The sequence below is a fragment of the Cygnus olor genome, chromosome 5 (assembly GCF_009769625.2).
Source record: "Cygnus olor isolate bCygOlo1 chromosome 5, bCygOlo1.pri.v2, whole genome shotgun sequence".
NCBI classification, from domain to species: Eukaryota; Metazoa; Chordata; class Aves; order Anseriformes; family Anatidae; genus Cygnus; species Cygnus olor.
In genome coordinates, this window is record NC_049173.1 from 40,185,973 (window position 1) to 40,209,246 (window position 23,274).

General features: G+C 40.1%; 1 protein-coding gene across 13 annotated transcripts in view; it reads right to left on the reverse strand.

Moving 5' to 3' along the window:
• The window catches only part of LOC121071766 (neuroendocrine protein 7B2), a 43,450-nt gene extending 22,432 nt beyond the window's left edge, over window positions 1-21,018 (reverse strand). Inside the window, exons 1-12 of one of the 13 annotated variants that reach the window (XM_040560451.1) lie at window positions 20,831-21,018; window positions 18,893-18,962; window positions 18,482-18,578; window positions 17,610-17,860; window positions 16,962-17,122; window positions 16,710-16,856; window positions 14,648-14,722; window positions 13,864-14,031; window positions 13,467-13,602; window positions 13,056-13,161; window positions 12,083-12,230; window positions 9,134-11,685 (exon numbers count right to left, since the gene is read on the reverse strand). In XM_040560451.1, coding sequence (XP_040416385.1) covers window positions 10,103-11,685; window positions 12,083-12,230; window positions 13,056-13,161; window positions 13,467-13,602; window positions 13,864-14,031; window positions 14,648-14,722; window positions 16,710-16,856; window positions 16,962-17,122; window positions 17,610-17,692 — 2,607 coding nt within the window. In that variant the 5' untranslated portion in view covers window positions 17,693-17,860; window positions 18,482-18,578; window positions 18,893-18,962; window positions 20,831-21,018 and the 3' untranslated portion in view covers window positions 9,134-10,102. The other 12 variants (XM_040560453.1, XM_040560465.1, XM_040560462.1 and 9 more) reach the window with 12 other exon arrangements.
• Window positions 21,019-23,274: the final 2,256 nt, after the last annotated feature.

The following is a 23,274-nucleotide window of genomic DNA, read 5'->3' on the forward strand; positions in this document are numbered from 1 at the left end:
AACCAAGCCAAAGCCAACAACAAAAAATCAACTGAGAAGCTTTCTGTCATGTTGAACTGTACAGGAGGAAACGAAAATGTAAGCAGACAATATTTGCGAAAGTAAAAGACGTCTCTTTTACCATCCCGCAGCGCTCTGAACTGCCCGCGCTGGGCTACTGGTGCCCCCCAGTGTCTGCGGGAGATGTCGCTGATCCGGGCACTGGAACCACACACCTCTCCATCCCTTCTGCCCTTCAAAAACACTAAATACTGGCTAAATTTATAAATATGCAAGGAAAGAAAGAAAAAAATCACGTAGTCTCTTACTTTTTGAACTCTCTGACAGGCATAAAAAAACAACTGTTTTTGAAGCTGAAGGCATATATTTTATTCTTTTGTGCTCTGTTAGCATAGATGCATTTTTTGTTATTCTCAGTAGGAAACCTAAATATATTATAGTGGTGCTCATGCGGTATCTTAGTAATAAACCAAAACAGAAACTGCAGAAACACAGACACTCATTAAAAAAAAAATCATATTTTGCTTTTATGTATTTTTTCTTCCTCTCTGCAGCACTGTTAAGTCACTCCAATGTATCTTTTTTCTAATTCACATTTTTGTGAATCCTGCAAACTGCTTCCACTCAGCTCAGAGAGCTCCAGCAGAAAATGAGGACTGATGTCGCCTTGGCGGCCAGTACGGCCCCTGGGAGGGGAAAGCCACCGCTCGCTCCCATCGTCCTCAGGACCTTCACTCTCCTTCGGTGATAGGCACACTGGAGTGGATGGCGATTTTAATCTGCCAAGAAATTGATGTCAGGCATCTGCTAGACTCTACTCCTATTTTAGCAGATTCACCTGCGATAACAGGTAAATCGACAGACACAAAGGAAGGAGAAAAAAGTAGACTCCGCTATTTCCAGATTTCAACATAAAAGGCAAAATCTTTTAAATAAGGAGCTGTACGTGTTTGGTGGTTTTTTGTTTGGTTGTCTGTTTTTTTTTTTTTTTTTTTTTGTCCATCAAGAAGAAAATGATCTGGTCACTCAAGAAAGAGAGCGTGCTGATAAATGTATTTTCTGAAACGTGCATCTTCTAGTTGCCTTTGGTACATAGCAAGCTTGTGACTTTACTGACTACTGCCAAGTAAGCCCTAACCTTTATTCTGGGGGGAGAGGTAGGGAGGAAAGGAAAGACCACATATAGTTCCTTGAAACATATTTGACCTGTTTTTTAGTGTTTTAAAGTCAAAATATGATGATTAACAGTGGAAAAAATGTAGATAACGCAGTTGGAAAATGGGCATAATTAGGAAATCTGTTTATGAACTAACAGCAATAGTATTTTTATGTATAAAATTAAGATCTTATTCAGTTGGAAAAGGTTATTATGATAATCACTCAGAAGATTGCAAACATTTCATTATAATAAGACAGCTAGCATAAACTTGTCTACATTATGGCAGCTTAAATATTTTTCCAAATTCCAAAGCTACGCAACTTATTTTTCCCTGACAGCACCTCATTTGCAAAAGTATACATGTAATTGGTGAAACCTTGGCCTTTTGAAAATCTTTTGTAATCCTGGCTTTGTTGAAGCTGATGGCAGCCACACTTATCAACACAGCTGCAGGTCTACACTACAGTTGGTGGGGCAATACCTGACAAAACATTTTGTTAGGAAAAACATGCTCCAAACAATTTTCTGTAGGAACATAATAAATTTATTAAATTGTTAAACTGTGACTTTCTTATTTTTAATTATTATTCTGAGGTGCAAGACATGATTGAGATGAGAAACACTTGCATTCCAGAATCATCCGTGGGTTGGTGGTGATGACGCTGGCATGGGATGAAGCATGCTTTAACTGTCCACGTTGGTCTCTGCAAACTACGGAGTGAAAAATGGACAGACATCAACACTCCTGGCAGCTCAGAATTTCTGACAGATAATGAGTTTCATATGCATTTCTACTCTTCCCAACTTTTGGGCAAAAATTCCCAACAAAGAGAGCACCTCATGAGAGTAGTTGATGAATTACCACTTTGGTACTGATGACGTTTAGCACAAAACTCCTGTTTTGCTGTGATATATTCCAGTTCCAGCCTCCCCGCTCGATCTGAAGAGAAAACTCCCATTTACCTTTGTTTTTGAGTTTGTAGTACTTCTGCCCTTATCTTTCTGCCCTTATCTTTCTGCCCTTCCTTCCCTCTTACTTTTCTGTTCTAATATCTTGTAGATTTTTAAAAGAACTTGCATACACAATTATTGGCCAGTGATAATTGTGTAACTACATTGGGGAAAGCCCACATACGAATCCCTAAGAATATGAGCTGATGTAATCTAAAAACATGTGCAGTTATTTTTTCTGTAGCTCAAGTATAAATTGTTTACTGTTTATGCATGTACCACTGGGAATATTAATTGCAAGTTCTCTCTCTGCCAATCCACTTACAACATGTCAGCCAACACCTGTGCTCAGGCTTTTTGGCTTAAACATCATACCCCATGCTACTGCTTCTTGTGCTGCTGCTTCTCAGTTCAAGTCCTCGTATGTTGACCAAGAAGCATCTGATGCACAAGTGAGCCCTAAGAGCTCAGCACTGTCAGAAACCTTACTCCACAAAGTCCTGCAAGTTCTGTTCAGCAGAACGGAGACCAGAGTGTCTTTCTCTGAGGAAATTCTGCTTCTAAATCATGTGATGGAATTTTGCCTCATATTTGTATATGACCTCAAAAAAAAAAAAAAAAAAAAAAAAAAAAAACCAAAAAAACAACCAAACAAATAAACAAAAACAAAACAAAACCCCCACGTCAATCCAAAGATGCCAGTTCAGAAAGGAAGGTCACAATATTATTACTGTACCAATCACTACACTTCCTCTGCCTGTAATGGGGCAATGGCCCATGGGAGCCCTCCTGTCCTCACTCCTCACCAAGGGACAAGGCCCTTACTTTAATCCATTTCCTACTTTGTTTTGGTTAGAAAACACTGGCTGAAGGGAGCAGCTCAGAGGTCAGGAATGTCAGTCTCCTGGCAATAACAGATTAGTGGGCAGACAGTGGGGAAAGCAGCCACAACAGCAGTTTTTCAGACAGATACCGTATGTGGAAGTATTACACATCTCTTGCAAAACTAGGCTATTTTGAATGTGTCTTACCATGCCCTTTTAGCAGTTCTGTTTCCAAAGTAGACACCTAATGGAAAGTCAAACCCACCATGTAATTTTTGCTGCAATTACACAAAAATAAATATACAAAGAGGATAAAATAGAGCGCTGTTAATTCCAAAGTGTTTCGTAATGTAATATTTAAAATCACTGGTAGGGAATGAAATGCTGGCTTTGCTGGATTAGCTATCCTGTCATGTATGGTCTACATTTAAAAAGAAACAGTGAAAATTTAGTGAGCTCTATGCACTTTTAAAAAAGGCAGGATAAGAAAATGTTATGTATAATGCCATAAGATCACGTTAACTGGAACCAACACTTTCAAAACATTCAAAAGTGTTTCTTTTTTTTCTTAAGCTGAAGTTTCTAATCAACTATTTCATCAGATGTCTATATAACTGTATATAAATAGACACATATCACCACAAAAAAAAACAAACAAAGAGCAAGAGATTACTATCTGAAAAGCTTACCACAGAAGAGTTTATGAAATGTTTAACATGAAGGCTGGATTTACGTCTGTTTCTATACAGATTGCTATCATTCATCTCTGCTTTTGCAAAGATTTCTCAATAGGCTGTTAAACATCTACAATTGAATCTTTTTTTGAAAGTCTTTTTCATCTCATCAAAAGTAGAATGTTAAATATGATAAACAAATTGGATTGGTTGCCTTTCAGTTTTACTTGTTATATATACAGAAAAGGAGTATTTTTATTTAAAAAAAAAAGGAAGAAAAATGAAAAAAAAAAGGGTTGTACAACCTGCTTTTTGTGGAAGATCGTGTGGGTGACTAATATTATTATAGTTTCACAAGTACCAGAAAAGTTTTAATACTTAAGAGAGTCTTAATCTGTTTTTGCTAACACTGTAATTAAAGAGTAATGGCAAACAGCTGAGAAGAAATATTTATCTTAGGTCTATATTTACTTTTCATAACACGCTCAAACACAATTCATCTGCTTTTCAAAAAATAACAACATATGTATACACACACACATATACACACAAAACCTCAGGGGTCAGAGATTTGCTATTTCTTATACTTCTAGGGTTAAAAAAAAGTCTGTGGAAAAGAGGATGATGCAGAGTAAAATTACCAGAAAATTACCAAAACTACCAGTCTGCAAAAAAAGTCTGGGGAAAAGAGGACGACGCAGAGTAAAATTACCAGAAAATTACCAAAACTACCAGTCTGCCCCAGTTTCTCTACATACAAACACTGATAAAGGAGGAAAGGGCATGGACCAAATTTTACCCTCTAAGCCTACTCTCTCTCTCTCTCACATATGTTTGCAGAAAAGCAGATGATGATGAAAGTTTCTTTAGAAAATATATAAACTTAGGTCTGCAATTATCTGGTGGGGGTGCATATTCAGTTTTAGTCCTCTTCTTCGTCTTCATTAGGGCAGTTTTATCTCTTTGGCTAGGACAGTCTTGAGATCTGAATGTGAGGAAAACAAGGGACACAGACTTGCTGTGAACTTTCAAGCAATTTTCTATGCTATGTCAAACTGGCTTAATGGCGAGACAAAGAAGGGTTGAGGTTTTCTGCTCTGTTTTGGTGCCTGCATATTAACCATAATATTCCGAGTCGCATACCTTCAACCTTTTGCTGTAATCCCCAAATAAAGGCCAGTTTATTACAATACAAATAGCAATGCATTTTGCAACATTATCCTAATACCCTAACATTTGAGCCAGATATTTCAGATGGTTTGCATAGTTATAAAAGGCTGATTCCAAGGAAACTTTACTTCCACTGAGACCAGAAATACTGGCCAAAAAAATGAACCTGAGTCCTTTGTATTCATCAGAGCAGCACAGTCTTGAGGTGCTACTGCTGGATACAAGGAGAAGAGAAACTGTGTCTTTTTCACTCCTGCAGCTGGAGTTTGGGGCTCCACACCACCCACAGCCCTGTGCACCACATCACTGGTCCTTTCCCCAGGGCAGAACAGACTTCTGGGGAACGTAGGAACTCATCCACCCCCACGAGGTTTCTCCCTTTATCTTGTATGACACCGCAAATGGTGGCTCTCTTCCAGTCCGCAAATGTTTCCAAAAATCTGTGAGATTTGGGTTCTACAGTTCACATTTATTTTATGTTAAATATATATATGGGATATATTTATACACAATACTGGGGGAGTGTTTTGTAAATCATTGTTTTGAGGTACTAGAGGCCAGATACTATCAAGACAACATTTTTTTTTTCTTCTACCTGTAGGTAAAAAACAAACAAACAAACAAAAAAACCAACACTATTTCTTCTGACAAAGCCATCACTTTAAGGAAGGTAAAAGATTGATGACGGTTGGACAACAACAGGGTGAAGAAGCCTGTGATTTTAAGTTCAGGATATTCTGCATATACACATATGCAAGACAATAATTATTATCAAAGGATACAAAAGTAAATCAATAAATCACCATGACTCAAAGCAGAAATTTGCTACCTTCAATGCTCTGTGGACCAACTAGGTTCATAGCCTGGTGTGCTGGATATTCTACACGGGGTCTGGCGATGCCCAGCTGCTCCATGACCCCGTGGAGGAGCCTCTGAATGTCTGCTTCAGAAACCCTGTCCGGGGTCCTGGGGCTGTGGTTGAAAGCTGAAGCCCATCCAAATGCCAGCAGGAACACCACGTTACAAAGCATGGCCGGTGTCATTCTGGTAGCCACTTGTAGCCTGTGAAAGAGGAAAAAAACTGATTATAAATGGTAATGGAAAAAAAGTCCAGCATGTGTGCTGGAAACACCTCTTCTGATCCCACCATCACACATCACAGCTCACTACCACAGCCTACAGGGCTGCTGAAAATCTGTGGGGGCCAGAGGGAAATAGAGGGGAGAAGGTCTTCCCTTCTAAAAGTAAACAGTGTATTGCCAAAATCAGTTTCCTAATTCGCATTTCCCTGTACCGTTCGTTACCCAGCCACTGCAGACAAGATGGATCCGCGGCTTCGTGTAGCGAGCATCCCCCTCCCCGCCCCCGTACGCTTGTTATGCTCCTGTGCAGAGCGCTGGGCTCGGCACAAAGCCTTCTCCAGATGGGAGCCGTGTCTCCTCGCACTGCCCCTAAACGAAGCGCTAGGGACAGCCGAACAACCTGCACCCTGCTTCTCTCTCTGCCTCAGGACAAGGAGCTCCATGTCTCAGTCGCATCACCTGGAGCAAAGAGGTTTCATTTGTCTCCCTCAAATACCTTTCACCAGCCGGCTGCAGTGGGTAGCTTAGTGAGGCACAAAACCCAAACAACAACAACAAAATCAGCACCACCACCACCGCAAAAATCGTGCTGTTGTCTCGGGCTGAAGTGCAATCAGAGCGTTTTGTTCTGAGCGCTCCTCTCCCAGCGCGGTTAAGAGGCGCATCTCCCCATCCCTTGGCACACGGAGCCCCCCATCCTTCTCCTCCTCCTCCCTGCAGCCAGCACAAGGCACCTTAAAATGACTTTGAGGCAAAAATGGCCGAAAAAAAAAGCCACGCCGGGACTATTCCGCTTCGCGCCTGTGCGCGGCTCCGGCGCAGCGCTCCGCACCTCCGGGCTCGGGCCGCCGCCGGGGGGTCCCGCTCACGGCCCCCCACCTTTGTCCAGCCCGGGCAGGGACGGCTGCTGCCCGCAGGCCGCCAGCCGTGCAGAATCGAGCCGAGCCGAGCCGAGCCGAGCCGAGACGCACTCACCTCCCTCCCGATCCCGGCGCGGCTCCGCGGCCGCGCATCCTCCGTGCGCAGCCCCGGCCCCCGCCCGCCTCGCCCGGCACCTGGCGCTGGGTGGGGGCACGAAAAATATCACAAAGCTCGGATGGGGATGCCGTACGTAAGATCTCCAGTACCGGCTAAAAATAAGCTGGAAGCTGCTGGTGGATTGACTGTGCTGGAGGGATGCGGAACGGCTTATCGCCGGCGCTGTGCCCGGCTTCCCGCTGAGGTTTCCCTTCCCTGGATAAAAGGATCCGCAGCTCAACGCCGGGCTGGCAGCACCACGGACCCGCAAGGCAACAGCACAGCAAAGTGCTCCGGGCACAGGGCTCCAGGTTAAGCACATTGCAAACACCATCTCCAGCGGAGGTTAACGACAACAACAACAAGACAATAAAAGGATCTTGCTAAGCGAGGTCTGTCATTTAATAGCACTCAGCAAAACAATCATTTCTGAAGGCTATTTTAAGTAATAGCTGCTGGTGATGTGAATTTGACAGGCTCCATTTCGGGAGGAGTGTTATCTACAGAAAACCTTCGAGAACACAGCAGATGCAGGAGCTACCTTCGGCTGCAGACGGCTCGCCTTTGCTTGGCCTTAGCACATTTTTACATTTCAGTAACTTGCAGGATTAAGCAGCAGGGATTTCTATCGGGCATCTAGTATTTCTAACCCCTTTCTTCAAAACACGTTGACAAAAAATGATCATGTATGTCTAAACAGTTCTGTAAAATGTCTAAGAACAAAGCTTATCACTTTCAAGTGATAGGTGATAGCATCAAGGTGACAGCATCAAGGTGACAACCTTCCCTGGTGTTTAAAGGATGGTATCAGCCCCCCACCAAAATCTCTCTCCCCTGTACTTTTAAGTCTACTAATTGAAGGCCAGCTTGCATGGAAGACCAAAACCAGTTTGCAGCTTTCTTTTTTTTTTTTTTTTCTTCCAGGTAACGCCTCACTTATGTTAAAGCCTCATAGTTGCCTTAGTCTAGCCTTCTAGAAGTGAGTCTACTTTCTGGCTTGCTTAGGGTCTCAAAACCATTAGTTAGTGAAGTCCTTTAATTGCTACCAAGTTAGCAATACTCACACTCCCAGCACCCCCAGCTCTATAACAGCCTGAAGTACCAATGGAAGAAAACAACTGGGAATTTGGATTTTAATACCCCAATATCTCAGGTCATTAAATCTAGAAACCTAAGGCTTCTGAAGTACAAGTTATAAGAAATGTCAAGATACTGATCAGTTGCAAATGTGCAGACTTCTGCAGAGATCTGTTGTACCTTGGCATTACACAAGAAAAATGTCTTTCAGTATTTAAGACCATAACGACATTTAACAGAGAAGGCAATGATTAAAGGCAGCAACATATATTCACAAACCCAAAGTGTATTTTACGCTCCTTGCATGATGACAGCATGCAGAATAATTCCAACTGTGGATACCTGATCACCAAAGCTCCACTCCAAATAAGGGATGCTCCATCCACAACGAAGTCAAAGCCACACGAGTACCGAATATTTTGAATACTAATTGACAGAAAAGCCTCACTCTTTCAAACACCAAATGGCATGGCAGCTTACTGTTACGGAAGTGGTCAGAACTCATTTCATTCCTCATGTCATTACTTCTACCTCCTTCTGTCCTGTTTTCACCGCGTACTTCTTCTCCCTTTCACTAGCTGTGACAGTTTGCAGCTACTTTCCTAGGACTTCTCAGCTGAAATGATAAAAAAGGTGGTGCTCTGATAGCCATATTCAGTCTACTACGTTCAGTCTGATGTCGCTGCCAACTAGAGAGTAGGAGCACATATCTGAGAGCAGGGAGAAGGAGCTTCCTCCTTAGATGATGGTGAACTGTTACATGGGCTCTTAACTTCATGAAACTCACCCATTTGATACTTAGCAGTAACACCAAACAATCTTGTTAGGACCCTGTAGTGGCTGTTTACTTCCTCCTGTTTTCCCAATGTTAGATTGCAACAACACTGTAGCAACAGTAAGGCAACTCATTTGGGCGATGGTGGTGGTGGTGGGTGGACAGAAAGCAATGAGAGAGTCCTTTCATCAACACATCAGTTTAAAAGCCTACTCTTGCTAGGTTATTTTATATCATGCCTTTCGCTGGTAATGAGAATCACCAATATTTATCTCCCAGTGAACAACCAGGAGAGCCAGAAGTCATTTGACTTGAGCACTTTCAGATTTACTCATTGAATCCCACGGTCTGTATGACAACATAAGTTATATTTGTAAGTCGCTATAGAAGAATGGGCTCAGAGAAGGGACATAAACCTTGGTTTTATTAAAACCAAAAGTATCCAGTGCTTTCAGCTCTTGTATTTTGCCAATAAAGAATTTGCACGTACAGAAAGCTAACAGTTTAAGTGTTTACTCTTAAATAATTTTACAACCGATGACAAACAGTTTTCATTCCAAAAGATGTAAACATTTGCTTGTGCAAATCAACTTTTAACAGACTATGGCTTCTTACATTCATCTCCCTTGCAACATAATCAGCATCTAAACTCTGCTTCTGCACCATCTAGTTCACACTATCATACAGCTCTAAAAATAAGTTAAGACTATCTTTTTGTACTAAAACATTTCACTGCTCACAACTGAAGATACATAGTACGTATTGCAGAACATATCACCTGATGAAATATTAAGACTTTCATTGCTTGAATAAACAGCATATTTTCAGTATTTGTACACATCAAAATATGGTTCATTTACTTAACAAAGAAACTGTGCTCCCACTTCACTCCAATAGAAATTAAAAATGTCTCAGAAGAAGTACAGCTGGTGTAAGGTCCAACTTAAATATCAGAGTAGCGCTACAATACACTTGAAACTATAAACAAATGTACCAAGATTCATCATCAAGTCTTTTCTTCACAGCTGTTCAGTTTAAATGTCTGAGATTTTTTTTGTGAACTGGTATTATGTCTAAACGCTGCAGAAGTTGTTTTGGGACACGCAGCATGCTTTTAGAAGCTGAGGTAATCAAGTGTGAGCTTTAATGCAAACATTTGTAAAACAGGCTTAAAAAAAATCAAATCCATTTGGGTGAACTAGCAGTTACAAAAAAGCCTAACTAAAAAAAAACTCAACATAAAACCAAAATTGTTATTTGTACCAAAATAGTTATTTGTACAAGTCTATAACTTGTAAATCAGAAAACAAAAATTTAGTTTTTCCAAAGGTTAACCAAGTTATGATAAGCCCATTTAGCAATCATATTAAAACTTATAAGTCTACTGGTTTTGCAGTTGGTAGCAGTTTCGCTTTAGATATCGGATTCTTTGGAGAGCCTCTATAACGAATTTTTTCTTTTCCTGGAGCACTTCTTGCAACAGTAGTTTTTTCTGGAGCAAAACCCGGAATACTTACATCTGCATTAGCTTTTAAACTAGATTTCAGGGTTTCATGATTGGTTAGATCTTCTAGAACAGACTTTGATGGAAGAACAGTCACTTTCTGTTCGTAGATTCCAGTAGTTCTTACAGAAACATCAGGCTTATCTGATGGATTTAGACATCTACGACATGATTTGGATGTTAAGTCAAGCTGACTATGAGATGTAGAAGCTTGGTCACATGTACTTTCACTCCTGAGTGAAAAAGCTGTGGAATTCTTAGAGGGCTTTTCTGCACAGAAGGAGAGTGCAGAATCACAGCTCAAAGATTTAACAAGTGGTGAACCAACATCATTACCTCTAACCATCTGAGAGCTTACAGATCTTCTGTTAGCCTCCAATAAGGAATTTATTCTTCTTACAGACTGTCGAACAGGAGTACGCTGGAATTTAAGAGGTGGTTTAGTTTTGCTTGCAGAACTTGGATCATTTAAGGAAAGCTTGTTGAACCATTGTATGTGGTCAGAAACCTTTCCGTGGTCAGAAACAGACGATGTTTTAGTTGAAGTTTTATCAGAGTTTTCAGCTTGCGAGTCTTGGTTGCCTACTTCATTTCCTGATCTAGGCAACTGCAAAGCAGGAAGCTGTCCTGACCCAGAAAGTTTAGCAGTATTTTCTTCTAGATTACAGCATTTTAATATACAGTTTTCAGCTGTTTGTGAATGTGTTAACTCTACTTCCTCTTTTCTTCCAAAGGAATCTAATTTGTTTATGCCATCTTTTGCAGGATGGTTCTGAACAGTCGATTCATCTTCCCTGGCCTGTACTTGTGGCACAGGAAGTTGTTCTATTACATTTTTTACGTCCGGTTTTTGGACCTGAAGTTCAATCTCAATAGAAGTTTTGAAGCTTCTTTTCTCCAAAATTTTACTTGCATCTTTGTTTGATTGTTGTTTATCAATAGCATAAGATCGATTCTGTTGGTGGAACAGCTCTCTGGAGTCTGCCGTTGCTAGACTTCCTGAAAGTTCAGCTGCCAATTCTGTCTCTGGACTGAGCCCCGTGAGACACAGAGTTTCACCTAATGTTTCACCTGGTACATTTGAGAAAGACGACTTTGTATCAGCTATCAGACTGTGAAGATTACTTCCAGATTCAGAGAAGGCTTGTTTAACTTTTAGTAATGTTTCAGCAGTCAAATTACTTTCCTCTTCACAGAGTTTTAACCTGTTGTCTTGTTTGTCTACAGCTGTGGGTCTGTGTTCATCTGGAACAACTGGTGGTTTTCCAAATATGAAAGCAGATTCTGAAGAACTGTTTCCTGTTTCAGCGTGTCCTGGCAAAATTCCCTCATTGCTGCTGATCTCCTGAGAATCTGTAACAGTAGGACTATTCCACGACATTCTGTAAACTACTTTATCATGGCATTTTGGAGTTAACAAGTTTTCTTCTGACTTGCTCACATTCTTTGAACCTTAAAAATAAACATCACAGGTGTTTATGAATAAGGTCTTACAATTTAAAAGGACCAGTATAGGCAAAATTCTTGCTTAAAAGTAAAAAAAAATGCTACCAAAGCAGCACTGAATTTAAAGGTACCACTATAACCTGAAGTTTCAGGTGTGGAAAAAAAGGTCATAATACGAAGAACTAAAGTCACATCTCAACATGCTTAACTAGCAGAAGACTAACATATATTAAAAACACAATAAACTTGTCCTAAACCATTTTTTCCCCAGGAGACACTAACATTCAGTGAGCTTTTACCTTACTAGCTAGAAACACACCAACTGTTTTTATACCTCCCTGCATAACGTTACTTTTGCTTTATAAGGGTTTTTCCAATGTAATACGTTCTGTGAGGTATTTACCTTTCCTACAGACTTTTTCACTGATGTATGGACTGAAGAGTACATCTCTTTTTGCACATTCATCTCTGCTTTCCAAACCTTGTTGACTTGCGAGACGCCTTCCAATATTTTCAGATCTATTACCAACTGCACATCCTGATACAATATTCTTAAACAAAAAAAAAAAGTGTTAGTTAGAGCCTTATACAAACCTGTAAGTTTGGAATCTCATTCACAGAGGAGCCACTAGAAAAAGGCTGTGCAAATCATAGCCATAGCAGCTTTTTCCTGGTCATACTTAATCTTTCCTCAGCTCTCTGTAGACCTAAGTAGGGAACAGCCTGCCTACAGCAAGGCAGGCTTAACCACACTCTGAATACAGTGATTGTATGCACAGCCTCTGTAAAACAAGAGGTTCAAGAACTGTGAGAACTACTGATCAGAACTGTGGTGGTTTCACTCAACCTGTCAGGTAAGCTTGCTCTGCCTCAAAAAGGTTGGGAGAGAACCAGAAGGGAAGAAGCAAGGAAAAAACAAATATAATGCCACAAAAACGATGTCCACCACCCAGTCAACAAATAAAATCTGCCACAAAAACAGAAAAAAACCCACACAACTCACTAGCGATACAAAAACAGTTGTTCACCATCACCATCACTGTTCAGCCAGTCCGCAACTATTGGCTACTTTGAAAATATTTCCCCTCAGTTGTATCACTGAGCATGACATTGTACGACCTGGAATATTGTTTTGGTGAATTCGGTCAGCTTTCCCAGCTGCGCCCCGTCAGCCTCTTGCGCCATCACAGAGGAACCCAAACCAATGACAATCAGTTACTGCTTTGGAAATTAACCTACAGCTTCTTGTACTTGATAGCAGGTCCATTTGTGCTGTGGTCCCACCATTAGCAAATAAGTCCTTCCAGCTAGTGAAAAGCAGTGCCCCAAACTTTATAACATTAAAATTTGCACTGTAACAAAAGCAGCATACTTACATCTCTGTTGCTTTTCCCCAAACCAAACTTCAAGCGTAATGACCTACGAACCATCTCCTTTCGGCTAATCTTTGGAGAAAAACAACCTGTTTTTCCCGATTCAGCCCTGGGAAGACAGAAGGAGGGGAATGAAAACTTCCTTATGCTTATTTTATTCCCTCTGGTCTGAATTCTTCTACTACCTTCATGCCAAGCTTTTTTAATAGGCACAGGAAGGTTCTTCTGAGGCCATTACACCAGATCTTATTTTGAGTCACATTTTGCCACGTATAGTGATTTTGAGAATACTATAAAAATCTCTGATGTTTTAAACACACAAGTATAATTTTGAAGACCAAACAAAATTTTACACTTTATTACAAAAGGGTTCTAGATCGATTTGCTTTTTGCTTCTGAGTTAAGGCAAATTACCTGTATAACTTTTTGTTCGCAAGTCTTTTACTTCTTCTGTTCCCTGTACTAGACAAATGATTTTCACCACCGGTTGAAGGAGATAATGAGGTTTGAGATGACTCAAGAGAAACAGAAGGGCTTGCTTCAAAGTGAACTACAGAAACAAAATACATGATATTAAAATAACCACGAAGTTTTCAGATAAGGACTTAGAGATAATACACTGAAGAAGAGTCTTAATAGAGTAGATATTTTGCTTATTTTCTGCAATACTGACTTGAAATTATTTCAACTTCTGCTTTTATTTAAGTGAGGCTGGTGCTTGTAGCAGCCATAGAAGTTGGGTTGCAATTAAATGCATGCTACAGAAAAATAAAAACTTCAAGCAGCACAGAAAAAAATGAAGGCACTATACCTGATGCTGGTGTCAAGCTGCTGTTAAAAATGCTACTTGGTAATAACTCAAAAGCAAAATTATGCTTAAAAGATCGCCTCTTCTTGCTGGACAAGCCCTGAGAGCAATCAGCCGGAAGTTTACGCTTGGTACTTGGAGTAAGAACCACAGGAGTCACTGATGAAAGGACTGAAATTAAGAAAACCAAAGTTTTCAACAACAGCTTAAAGGGTGACAGTTTACTAACTACAGTTTTATTTTCTTTTTACCCCCAAAAGAGGTTGTAAAACTTAGCCAAAGTGCATGCATTTTGAACAGGCAAAAGCAGCCAGTATAGCCATTTGTTGTTGGAGGCTTTTTTTTTGCCCGCCCCCCCCCACACCTTTTTTTCCACGCAAGCTAGAGTACCAGAAAGGAAAATCCAAAACCACATAGTAATAAAATATAGGTATTAGAAAAAAGAAGTTAAGTATAGTCATTTTTCTGTAAGTTTGAAAGTAAAAGTGAAAATTCATTCTCAAGATAGTGTTGCACTACTGCACTGAAGCCTTAATGTGCATTAGATAAAAAGCGCAAATTCTAATGCTAGAACACCACAGCGCACTGCTGCAGTGATTATAGCTGCTCCAAGAACTAAACTAAATGCAGTATCCTCAATAAAATGCAACTATATTCCAAGTTTTACACAATTTAAACATAATTGCTTATCTTCAATTAAAGCTCTAGAGCTTCATTGTAAAATATAGTCTACAAATCCAGAAGATACTGCATGCGCTTTATTTAGTACAAATATACCGATACCTACCGCTTCTGTCTTGCTGAGGGGTAGTGGAGGGTGTTCTGTTAGATTTAAATTTATTCAATGCTCCACTAACAATATCTGAAACGTAAGACACACCAAGCAAATCAAATTCAAATATGAAATTTGACTTGCTCTAGTTTCAACTGAAATTTAACTTGTATTCTTTCAGAGAGATATAAAACAAATCACTTTAAATGGCTGTTTTATGTACAGAAACCTAAAGCCTAGACCTTCTGAACAGCATATAGTTTTTGTTGCTTTCACAATAGCTTAAAATTCTTTTTTTCCCTTTTTAAAAAAAAATCATGCAAAGGTAGCAATTTTTTTGGTAGTAAATTCTACTGGTCAATATAAAGAGATGCCTTCTTGATTTCTTGTAGGCACACCTAGAAAGTATCCATTGAAGACTTTCTCACAGACTTTACTGGGCAGTCCTCCTGTACTTGAAAAGCGCTTTGGGCAGAGGCCCAAACACAAGTATGAAATTTTCATCTTGCAAAGAAATAACTTACGACTTTTCTCTTAACAATTATTTTCTTTCTTCTTCTGAGAAATGAATCCCAGTAGAACATATGCATGAACTCTTACTGGTTTTCCTGCTTTTAAGAGAGTAAACCAGAAGCATTTTTATTAAGTGCTACTGCATCCTACAATTGTATTTCCGTATGTTCATTGCAAAGCTCAGCAAACTACAAGGCTGAAGTAGTTCTTTTGTAGTGTCCAGTAAGCGTCAGGCAGTTTTTCAAAACTCATCTTTGAAAGAAGAAGAAGTGTAGTAACGCTGTGTTCTATTACATCTGGAGAAAGAGTAGAAGCTGCCTCCTACCAGGATATACTCCACAGAATTTACAAATTCTAGCTGCTGTTTCTGAAAATTTGAACATTCACAAACATTTATCACTTCGCAACTCTGGATAATCTCCCTTCTTCAAAGAAATGAAAAGGTACATTACACAAAAGCTTGCCTTGGCTAAACATATACGGTAGTAAATTGTTAGTGTCAACTGCTGTCAGGTTTAATATTCCAAGTATATGAGCTAAATATATATTCATATTTTTACAGCAATACATAAAAGATCAGTCTTATAGTTAGAACCAAGTCTAACAGAACAGAAACCGTTCAGTTAGCCATATTGGGGCAATTGTCCATATTAGCTCAAACAACCTATTGAATAGCTACACTACAAATAAAAGCACAGATTCATGATAGAGCGCAAAATATTGAATAAGAACTCACACTGAGTTTCTACAAGTGGGTAGCTTTAGTGCTTTTCTGCTGCTTAACAAGAACGTATTCCTAGTATTTTAATATTAGCAGACATTCTAATGACAAATAGCTTCTTAGTTTCAAGGTAATAAGCATTACACGTTTTAAAAAAAAATACAGATCTCAATGAAATTCATACAGTCCTTGCCTTATTCAACCATAAAAAAAAAACACAACCAAAACACCATCTTCTCATCCATCTAGGTTTAGAAACAATTAAGCCTGGAGCTTTTAGAAATGCGAAAAGTGTGTATAAATCTGTTATATTACATCTGCATTGCCCGAAAATAAAAGATTAAAACTAAACCAACCCCTACTGGGTTGGTTTAAATCTCACTGAAACTAATTTGATTTATGTTATAAAGGCTTGGTATCCTTTATTAAGTATTTCAGAACTCAGTAATAATGTATCGCACACATGAAAAACAATGGCTGGCAAGTAATTAGAATTATGTTTAAGTAGAATTAGAATTAAGTAATTAGACTTAGAATTAAGTAATTATGTTGTGGACTGAGAGAAAAACTGAGTCATAACCTGCATATATGCAAGATATGCAAATTCAGCAGTGTATTTCCCTAAGTTTCTTCATCCCATACACGAGATACACAGTTGCAACAGTGCTGTCATACTACTAGCCCTTGAAGGAAGATATATCAGCATATTATATCTGATTCTTTGACAATTTCTAGCTTACACAGGAATATTGTGCTTCTAGAAGTCTAATCTGTTCAGGGTCAGCATACATAAAGTTGCAAAAAACTGTTTCAGTTGCTGAAGCTTTCACACGACATACCTACCCCCAACACTTCGGTGCTTCCTCCTCTTACATTCACTGGGAGATTCATTTTCACTGTCTTCATGGCCCCTCAATGAGGGAGTAGACTGAAAGGCATCAACACCTAACATTGCAGGAATCTTTTCCAAGATGAATTCTGGTACCTGTCCTGAATTGGTTAAGAAATATTTTTTAATATTATTTAAAAAGCTGTAAAGAAAAACCGTATACAAGTACGTATAAGACGACATTCTGATAAACGTTTATCACTTACCGATTTCTTCTGCATGATCAATAAATGTCTGCACAACAGCAGCCTGCAAGCGAATTTTTTTTTCTGTGGTGGTTGACATCTTTTCACTTTCATTTGTGTGCAAGAGGTTGGGAGCAAAAATCACTGCCAAATTGCTGCTATCCATTCTGTTTTCATTGGATCTTAACAAGAAAAAAAAAGTATTTCTTAATGCATATTATCAGGACATAAGCAGCACAGAGAGAACAACCAAATTACACAAACACAGTTGAAAAAAATTGTAGTCATTCACTTGGGTACTCACATACCAAAATTAATGTGTATACTTATGTACCCTAGGCTCAGTACCTGTATGACTGTTACTGAATTCAAGATGTTATATATACCTTGCGCTCCCAAAAACTGATGGGTATCAAATTATGTTAGTTTCATAAGTTACCCCTTTTGCTTTCCAAAGTAGAAAGAAATACAGCCATGGAAGACCACAATAGTCTCCAGCATAAGAAGCTTCATAAGAAAACACTTTGGACTTATGAAGACCATGCCCAAGTTCTAGTAAATGACAATGTAAGAAAATTTTAAAGTCACAGAAAGTTACAGCAGTTGCTTGAAAAAGAAAGTTAACCAGCTTCAAGTTGTTTACAATCATCCGCTTTACATTACACTGACCTTAGGGACACATTTCTCAAAAATCTGAAAAAGAACCGCAAAGCTTCAATTGTTCTGTCTGTCATTAAACACGAAAGCAACATAGTTGCAGTTTTCTTCTCATTTCCTAGCTGCTGAGCTTTGAAAAGGCCTTCTTGCAGATGAGGTGGAAGGATGGGTTCTGGCAGCTCTCTGAAGAACTGCTTAAGAAGCCCTGCAACATCACACGGTAGTGCAGCTGACAGGCAGTTTTCACCTTGATCCAGTTTACTCTGAAATTGGTCAGAAGAAACATGAAGCCTTCAACGTACTGTCAGATTTCTAACTTTATGCATTATTCTCTAACCTGCATCAGAAAAGACTGTCCGATCTTCCCCATTTTTACTTTTAGTGTTATTAGGTAAAGCATGACAAGGCTATCTACAAAAAGACACAGATGATGTTATCTGATAACTTGCATTTATTTACTGGTTCTCCCTGTACATAACCTTCTGGGAGAACACTGTTAAACAAATCCCTCAGTGTCCAATATGTATACCTGCTAACAGGTTTGTTCAGTCACAAGTCCGTCCTGTCCGTCCGTCCCCCCCCCCCCCCCCCCCCCCCTCCCCCCCCACCCCCCCCAACCCACCCCCCCCCCCCACCCCCCCCCCCCCCCCCCCCCCCCCCCCCCCAATCTGGAAAGCTGAACAATTTCCCAGGAGAAAAAAAAAAAGTCAAGTTTGCCAGTTGCTGGACTGGATACCCTCTCATTTCTAAAGCAGATAATGTTACCAGTCTACTTCCAATGTTAAAACTCAAATATGACTGAAAAGCATACAAAACTAGAATGTACAGATGATCAAGGGAAACACAGATAATTAAAAAAAAAAAAAAAAAACTTTAGAGAATACCTTTAAGGCTTTTATACGAACAAGAGATCCAGATTTTCTGAAGAGTCCTTCAGTATGAATATGTTCTTCCAGATACTCACAGGCATCAACTAGAAAGCTAAGGAAAGAAGAGCAACATACTTCTGACCTTCAGAACATATTTTTCCCAGAAAAACTGCTTTATGATAAATAGATAAAACTTAATACATAGGATTGTTTTCCCCAGTGACAACAAATATAAAGAAGTGATAGCTGTGGCTCCGAATTCCCCCATCTAATCTCTACTTCATTCCTCCCCAACTGAAACTATTGTATTTCCCTATTATTTACCAGATCTGGGAAAAAAAAAATGATACCCCCACCCTCCCCCATGAGTACACTATTATTTAGATTTATACTTCTTTGCTCTCTTCATATACAGTGTTAATTTACCTGGGAAATACCCATATTCTGGCACAAGTGATTGTGGTAACGCATGAAAAGATACTCCAAAGATCTTACCCTATAAGATAAAACTCAGTGTTATTCAAAGGTTGACAGAATTACCAACTACTTATTACAGAAATGCACTTATACCACAGAGTACAAACAGAAAAGTAGTTTAGACAAAAAGAAAGCCTTTCAAATAAGAGATATTGCCAGGAAAAATTCTCATCTCTAAATACATGAGCCTATGGTGATTCTAGTTACAGGTAACAAACTAGATTTCTGTGAAATAATAGAAAGCTTTCTGCGGTATGTTTTGCATATTTTATTTCAGAAGGAGTCAATTTTGCCATAAGGCCACAAAATTGGTAAGGGTATTTATCCACAGGCTCTTCTGGAATCACACCTTTTCAAATTGACAAAATCCCATTTTTCTTTAAGAAGTATAAATAAGTAAAACCAAACCAACACAACTTTGAAACACAACCTTAAAAAAAGTAATTTTTCTCATCATCTGAAGCACTCAAAACTGATGTTTCAGGAAGGACTGATCTCAACACAACCATCTAGAGAACTCTCCCGAACTTCTGCATTCAGTTTTACAATAGTTTCACCTCACAAGATGACATCACAGCATTAGAAAACACACAATGTCTTCAGTCATTATTACTGATGCTCACCTACAATGTTTTTTGCCCCCCCCTTTTTTTTTGTTTTCTTTTAAATGTTTACCTCAGGTGACTGCATAGGTGTTTCAGTTATAGAAGCTTACAATTTGATTTAAAAATACAAGTTATTTTTTTACCCTACCTCTTTTCTATTTAAATTTACAGCATACACGAGCCAGCCTCAACCCCAACTCAAAAGGGACTGATGAATCCACATAGTGTTTTTGTTATCAGAGATGAATACAAATTCTCAGTCGTTTCTGCCTAAAATTCAAAGTGCTGACCACATTCAGACAACAGTTAATCAGTAACTAACCAATCCGTGAGGCCACCTTTGGCCTATCTGTCCTACAGAAAACAAACATCACATGATAGATAAGGGAAATGAAGTAACACATGCTTCTGTCATTGTATTCCAGATTGCTACCCTAGAGTACAAAGAGAAACTTAACTCCAATATATAATGTTTTTCTGTATTTACGAGATGATGTAATAGAGAATTCCAGCAGCTTGCAATTCAATATTTAAAATTCATAACTGATACCACTCACTTTACTGGGTTTTGGCTGACAGATCAGAAGTCATGGTTTATTTCAAGAACTGAACTGAAACAAAGCCTGTTCCTTTACAATAGGAACAGAATTCCCCAAGCAAAACAGATGCTATTCTCTACTTTTTCCTACCTTGCTCGTTTGTAATTTAATTTCCTTCCTTGTGTAATATTTAAATACTACAGAGAGATTTATGGACATCTTTTATTATGATGCACATACGTACCTATTCAGTCCTTATAACCTTCTCCAGTTATAAAACTAAACTCTACAAACATATTGTTGATTTTGACAAGGGGGAGGATATCCATTCTAACTTTACTCTCGCTCCCTCCTTTTCTGAGTGACCCAACCCGAGCATGTGTTTTTGCAACATCTTCAGCTTATAGTGACCAAGGGTTGCCGCAGCATTTTGTAACATCTTCACAGCAATGGAAGCAGTTTTACAGAAAGCCCGTGCTGGGCACACTCAGTTCTGGGCTGTATCCGTTGCACAGGGGTCTCGGTAAGACTCTGATAGGGGTTACTTCCATGCTTTATAAAGTAGGTTCTAGCAGGGAAACCTACGCACACCAGCGGCCCTGAAGCACGCGGGGCCGCCAGCCTCCAGCACGGCGACAAGAGTGCCCTCGCCCCCCCCCTTGGGGACGGCCGCCCCGAAATGGCGGCGGGGGATCGGGACGCACCTCCCTCAGACCACCGCCGCCGCGCTGCCACCCCCCTACCTCCCCGGGCGTCGCTCCGTCCGTCTTGGCGGCCGGCGGGCAGCTGCCGCCCTTCACCTTGATGCCGTAGGAGGCGCGGAGCTCTTGCAGCACGGCCAGGCGCTGCACGCCGCGCCGCCGCGCCGCCATGCCGCCGCCCTCAGGCCCCGCGCGGCGCCATGCCCCCGCCGCCGCCGCCGCCACTGCCGCCACCCCTCCCGCCGCCGAGCTCAAACCCAGCGCCTGCCCCGGCCTCGCCTCCCATTGGCCGCCTCCCGTTCGAAATCAGGCCCCGGCCGCCCAACGGCCGGGAGGGGTTGGCCGGCAGCGCCTGCTTCGTGCGCCGCCTTCGGGCGTTCGCGCTGGCTGCCTAAGCGCCGCCTCAAGCCCTCAGCGGTGAGGCGCGGCCGTTACCTCAGCGCCCGCTGCTACGGTCACTGTCACTGACACCGGCAGGAGGGGGCGCCGGGGGGACAGGGACAGGGCGGCAGCTCGACAAAGCGCCCTGCTGCACGACACGACACGACAACCGAGCCCTTCTCTCCTCTCAGCGCCCCAGCCGGCTCCCGGCACGCGTCACCCACCCCTTTTTTTGTTTTCAAATAAATTCCTTCTTGAAATAGCAAACAGTAGCGCTTCCGTGACTAGGCTGAATTCTCAAGGGAGGGAGGAATGCAGGGTGTCAGTGTTGGCCATAATGACGCTATAAACGGGGATAGAAAAACCGTGAAGATCTTCATGCCCACCTTAACCACTGATGCTACTTTGTCCCGCACTAGCGTTGTTGCGTGCAGAGCCACCTCCGCCGGCTCATCAATGTCTGTGCTCAGGATCACCATTACTGGCGGGCTCAATGGCAGTTTCACCACCAGCACCGAGTTTGTTTGTACTGTCTAAACCTGGGCTTGCTTACCTATTTCTTCCTATGTCCTCACACACCTTCCCTATATAATAAATAGCAGGGTAGACATGTTTTTTTCTCAGGTAAAACCCCAAGATTTTGATTATGGGTGTCAAAATCATTGTGTCATTGAGCACACCTAATATTCCTGTAAATATGGTTTTAGTGCAGTCTTACTGTAAGTACTATTATCTGTCCTGGCACTTCATTTATATGACAATAAAAAATTCCAAACCCTGAAGTATCACTGACAAGAAGTACAAGAGTAAAAGTAATAGATATAGAACCCCATCCTTGCAAAATTTAACATTAATTTAGTGAAATATATCAAATACAAAATAGTCTCATGTACTTCTAAGTGGCCTGAGTAAAGATGAGATAAAAGAATAAAACAGCCCAAGTTTAAGATTATAGAATATAAATTAGTTTATTTTTAACACATACAAACACAGTTTGATTGTAGATGTGATGATATAAAAAATGAATATTCCTCAAGGGTCCCACAATAGGGTAAATCTTCAAAGAATAAAATAGATACCTTAGAAGAATTTAAGTAATCACTATCCAACTTAGTTTTCTGTAGTAATGACAAGTTACACAGGAGGGAGCTGTGATCTGATAAATATTTAAAGTTCCATATAAAGTCTTTTCCGTTCAGAAATAACTAAGAAAAAACACACGATGATAATAAGTGTAGTATTTAGGTTTCTTTGTTGTCATCTAAAAAGTGATTGAGGTCTTTTTATATTTTTACAATAGATAGTACTGTGGCTTTAAGTATTTTGTCAAAAACACAAAGTATTTTAATATACTTTAGGTGACAATTTTAACACATTTCTGCTTTATTTACAGTTAGAGACTGTGGCAGAAAAATACTTTGCAAATAAGAACTAGGCATTTAATTTAGGAACCACTTCTAGCATCCCAACTCAAATCTATTACACTCTTTCAAAATTGAGCTAAAAAAAATAAGGTAAACATCTATTTGGCATTTTTTTTTTCCTCTGCAAAATTGTCTAAGAATTGATGTGCCCAGCTTCTGACATTTTAAATAATTCTAATTTTCAGAGGCTACCGGGAAAACCCTGTCTTTGATGAAGTAAATTTTATAACCGACTTATGTCATCAGGAGGGTCAAGTTTACACGTCATTTTACATCCAACATGTAATGTGCAAATGCATTTGTACACACACACACCCTTTTTCACTATTCACTACATGTAAATATTTACATTTTAGGAGTTAAAAACCAACAACAACAGCAACAAAACACCGAAAATTAGTATAGGGCTTTGTGAATTTTAGAAGCTACTCCAGAACAGAGAGCTTTAAAAAAGAACTCAAATGTTTACTAACCTTCTCATTTCAGTTTACTAACATTCTCATTTCAGTAACCACTCAGAACATTCAGTGGTTGAGACAACTAGAAACTCAGCCAGAGAAAGCAGAAACAAGCTTCTTCAGCAAGCTAGTAACATCATGAGGAGTAGGGAAAACAGAACTTACTCCCTGAACAAACTCAGAACTCAGAGGGAAAGAGCATAAGTATCCCTCACACTGGTAC